We start from the raw sequence: 5,050 nt of genomic DNA, 5'->3' as shown, positions 1-5,050 counted from the left end.
CTTTTATCTGTCATTTTTATATATACTTTTTTTTAGTTTACAGGAAAAATCTTTAGATTTTTTCTTAATTTTTTAGGATTATTTAAAAATTTTTTAGAATTGAGTACTTCAATTTTGTACCCATCTTCAATCTTACCATCGCGTAATTCAAAATATCCAAATCCATGTTTAGTTTCTTTCATAGCCTTATACAATGATTTATATATTATTTCTTCTCCTGTATCTATGTTTGTGAGTTTAACAGTGACTGGTTCTTTTCTAATTGTTCTCAATCTTTCATATTTTGGATCAATTTCTTTTTTCTCAGGTTCTTTTACTTTATCTAATCTAGGTCTTCCAACTGACTTTTTCTCAGTAACTTCTTTTATTGGATGTATTCTTGGTCTTCCAACATGCCTTTTTTCATTTACATCTATTACGTTTTCCATGATTTTATTTTTATCTATTAAGCCATTATCTATAGCTAACATTAATAATGTATCGTAATTTTGAGATGATTGTAAAATTTTATTTTCTTTTAATAAGTTTTGTAAATATTTCCTTGTATATTTCATTTTTATTATATAAAGAAAAAAAATTTCTTATATCAATTTTAAATATATTAATTAACATAACCTTTAATCGCATGCATTTTATTACCATCTGATTCAAAATTAAATAAAGTATCAGATATCACAACAGAATATGCCATTGTATCTGCTGGAACACTTGAGTTAAATGTGACTTTAACTGTTAAATTTAATGTTGATCCTTTTATATCTTGTATTTGTTTGCTAATATCAAAAACAAATAGTGGGTATAAATCTTTAAACTCAGAAGGAGATATGTCACAGTTTGTAATCAATTCACTCATTCCATAAAATTTTTTACTAAATTCAGCTGCTGCTTTATATATTCTCGAAAATTGATTATTTGGGAATGATAAATTATAACTATTTGTAGGATATTTTCTGGAATTAACATTAATAGACATATCTGTACATCACAATGATTAAATAATGTATAATTAATTTCTTGATTTTCTAATTTATTTGTTTGGAATCCAATAATTACGTATCTAGGCTTTGTTGAATTTATTCTTGAACTGAGCTGCCAACTAAATTCAGTAGTACCAACAGGTACTGGTAAACTATCAAAACCACGTGATCTAAAAGCTACTGGAACTGATATTTTTGATGCTATATCACTATCAATAATACCTCTCGTTTTTGGTAAAGGTCTTACATGTGGCATAAACAATGATAATTTTTGAATATCTACTTTTCCAGCAGCTACACCAGCAGCTCTAAAAATTGCTTCATTATCAGATTTTCTATCAAGAGTTATTGTATGCGTAAATCCATAAACAACTTTATCATAATCATTACAAAATCCAAAAATGTGTTTTAAGGGTATGCAAGCTGAAAATGATCCTTTTGAATTTGGTTTTTGAATTATCCATGACTGTCTTGCTGCAAATCCTGTATTGTTTATTAATGATGCTGTTGTTCCTGTATCTTTATACCATAATTGATTTAATCCTTGTGCTAGTTCAAAGTCGTTTGGGTATTGTAGCAGACCTAACATTGTAGTTGCTCTTCCTGGATTATTAAGTGATTCTATTTCTTCTCCTGATAAATCATACCTTATTTTTCTAAATAAGTACATTAATCCATTATTTGTGAGCGATACTGCATCTGTATTAGCATAAGCTGTACCATCAGTTTTAAGAAGTCTTCCTTGAATCCAAAGATATGCTTCAGATGGTAACATGTATACACTTTCCAATGTAGTGTTAATGCTTATAGGAGTTTCACTATTATAATTTGAAAGAGATGCTGGTTGATTCGCACTCTTCAATTCCATATTCTACCATTGGTTTTTCTCTAATATTTAAAATTTCAGAAATATTTATAATTTCAGTTTCCGTTGCCATTTTTTTATTTACAAGATAAAAAAATTTTAATTCACATTTTAGCGAGTCTCAATCCTTGTCCTATTTTTACTAATTCTTCTATTTTAATAGCATTTTCACGTGATAATTTAGGAGCTTTCGACCCTTTAGGAGCTTTCGATCCTTTAGGAGCTTTCGACCCTTTAGGAGCTTTCAACATTTTAAATAGTTTAATTGATGAGCCAGTTGTTGATAGACCTACTTCTTCACTTTTATTTATCTTATCAATTAGTTTTTTGCCTTTTTCAATTGCAGCATTTTTTGCAGCTTCTATAGCTGATGTAGCAAATTCTTTTCCTGCTGATTTAGCAGCAGTTACTGCAGTTTGACCTAAATCAGTAGATGCAAGCTTTTTCACCATAGCTGATGATACTTCTTGTATAATTCTTGTATATCTTTATACTCTTCCTCAGTTAGTACACCCTGTCGTAATAATTCATCACTAAATGCAACAGCTTCATCTCTCGATCCTGTATTACCTGCTTTCCAAGCAGCTATACGTAATAAAAGCATCTCAACTAGAGCATTAGGATCACTAGGTATATATACAGTTTTTATTTTATAAACTACTTTAGGTGATTTTATATCTTTCCAAATTGGTGATATTATTTCTTTGTATTTTTCACTTCTAGATGACTTTGGTTTACCTTTATCAGTAGTAATAGCATCTGTTTGTATTAATATTTCACGATAATATTGAAGATCATTTTTATTATATATTTCCTTGTTAGGGTTAAACTTTGTTAATAATTCCCAAAGTCCAGGTGTTCCAACATATTCCTTTCCATCAATAGTTATAGATCCTTCATTAATAACTAATTGCTTTTTTCCAATGTAAAATTTATTGTCTTTGGAATATATTCCAAATATATTATCTGTAGTCTTTCGTTGTTTTGGACCCACCTTTGGAACTCCCATTCCAGATTGGATATTGTTCATCTCACATTCTCGTGTTTCACCTTCTCGTATTCTTTTTTTCTTATCTAATAACTCGTTAAACATTCTATCTCTATCTTTTTGATTAGTAACTTTTGTAAAGGACATTTTATATATTATAGAAAAAACATAACACAAGTGTTATGTTTTTTTATTTTTTTAATTTAAGTAAGAGTGTATTAATAACTTCCTCTTTTCCTTTATTAATCAATGATTTTTTAGTTTCTTCATCAATATCCTTTTTAGACTTTGTTTTAATTTGATCTACCATAACTTTAAATTTTTCAAGTTCGTTAAGTATCAACTCAAATTCTTTATCATCTATACGTCCATCTACTAAAGCTTTAGAAATATGATCACTTATTTTATTTAGTTTTGTGCTAGCAATGGACTTGATATTTTCATGCTTTTCTGCTTTTAAGCTTAATTTTTTATTCACTTGACCTCCTATCAATGAAAGAGCTCCTATTGCTAATGCTGCTCCTTCACATGCAATAGCTATTGGTGTTGCTACTATTGTAGCTAAAAAACCAATACCAACAGTTCCAAGTGCCATTGTACTCACTATTAATGAAGCATCAACTGCTGAAATTATTTTTACAGCTCTATGATATTTTTTACTTAATGTTGCTCTTTTATCTCTCTCAATTTCTATTTCTTTTTGAATTTCACTTTATTCAAACGGTATACAGTAGCACTTACTTGAGTTTCTATTTCAGTATATTCGTTTGGTAAAGGCGGATATACTTTATCCATATTTGAATTATTTGATTTAGTTGAACACTCCATTTTAATTAAAGAAAAAAATATATTTATATTATTTTTCATCTTTTTCCATCAAATCCAAGAGGTCTTTCAGACCCCTTTCAGTATCTCAGAGTCTTTAGGTCCATCGAAACCAAGCAAAGTAGGTCCTTGCAGACCTCTAGACCCAAGCGGGGTAGGCCCTTCAGCGCTCCCAGACGAAGTAGGTCCTTTGGACCCGCTAGATATAGTAGGTTGATAAACTATACTATAAGAATTAGATGGAAGTAATAATAAATTAATAATAAATAAACTATCTCCTTTTTTAATTGTTACTTCTTCTATTGAATTATTAAAAATAATTACTACAATATCATCAACAGACTCTGATATAACTGAATTGTGTAAACTTAACAATTTTAATTTAAGATCATTTTTTAACGAAATTAATGCTACGCCACATGTATCTGAAAGAGCAAGTCCTAACTTTAAAGATATACTTTTATGCGACATGAAGCCAATTTTAATATCTTGCTGTGCGAATACTTCACATCTAGTATCACTTTTTATTACTGGATTTTGATCTAAATTATCATGCAACTTAAAAATTAATTGCGGATGATCTACATGTTTATTTATAAGTTTTCGAATTGGGAGATTTCTCTTCATGCTTTTTACATATATAAAAAATTTTTTTATATATGTTTAATTTTAAAAAGGCTCAATACTAAAATAGTCATCATAATCTTCTATATTTTCTAAATTATGGATCATCTTAGCTACTTTTTTACTAGCGTAATTATAAGCATCATCTTCAGTTTTATAATAGGATCCATACAATTTATCATTAATGAATAATTTTAATTTTATATTTTTATATTTCTTATCATATTTATAATAAATACCTATTCTACTTTTTAATTTTAAAAATTTTTTATTATTAAAGTATTGATGATAATTAATAGTTGTTTATTCAAATATTCCAGTACAATTGTATTCTATATAATCATAATTACTAGTGTATTTTGATTCGCACACATCTTTAAAGTGATCTTCTAATCTAAGAATAAATTCATAATCTTCTCCATTGCCCATTTTTATATAGGCAAGAAAAAAAATTTTTTTTTTTTAAATTTATAAATTTTTTTTAATTTATAAATTTCATTTACTTAAATTTATTATATTTAACATATTATTATGATAATTTTCAATTGAATTAATTTCGTTAATGTCTTTAATACATATTACATCAATTTTAGTATAATCTTCATCATAATCATCATATAAGTTTGTTGCTTCTTCTATTGCTTCATTTAATAAGTCTACATCAGAACTATTAATAATAATCACTATTTTATCATTATTAATTATAGATTTAAATATTAAATCACGCGTCTTCATATTTTTAAATTAAATAAAATTAAAAAATCTAATACC

At 27.2% G+C, this 5,050-nt stretch overlaps 1 protein-coding gene across 1 annotated transcript; it reads right to left on the bottom strand.

Annotated features, from left to right (window-relative positions):
• Positions 1-849: 849 nt before the first annotated feature.
• LOC136085466 (uncharacterized) lies at positions 850-1,845 on the bottom strand. Its single transcript, XM_065806776.1, has one exon. The coding sequence runs from the start codon at positions 1,843-1,845 to the stop codon at positions 850-852; it is 996 nt and encodes a 331-aa protein (XP_065662848.1).
• Positions 1,846-5,050: the final 3,205 nt, after the last annotated feature.

Source organism: Hydra vulgaris, chromosome 09 (assembly GCF_038396675.1).
Source record: "Hydra vulgaris chromosome 09, alternate assembly HydraT2T_AEP".
Lineage (NCBI taxonomy): Eukaryota > Metazoa > Cnidaria > Hydrozoa > Anthoathecata > Hydridae > Hydra > Hydra vulgaris.
This window is presented reverse-complemented; position numbering and strand designations above follow the sequence as displayed.

Coding starts and splice junctions, on each gene's coding strand:
- LOC136085466 (XM_065806776.1), bottom strand. CDS start 1,845: ATGGAATTGAAGAGTGCGAATCAACCAGCATCTCTTTCAAATTATAAT.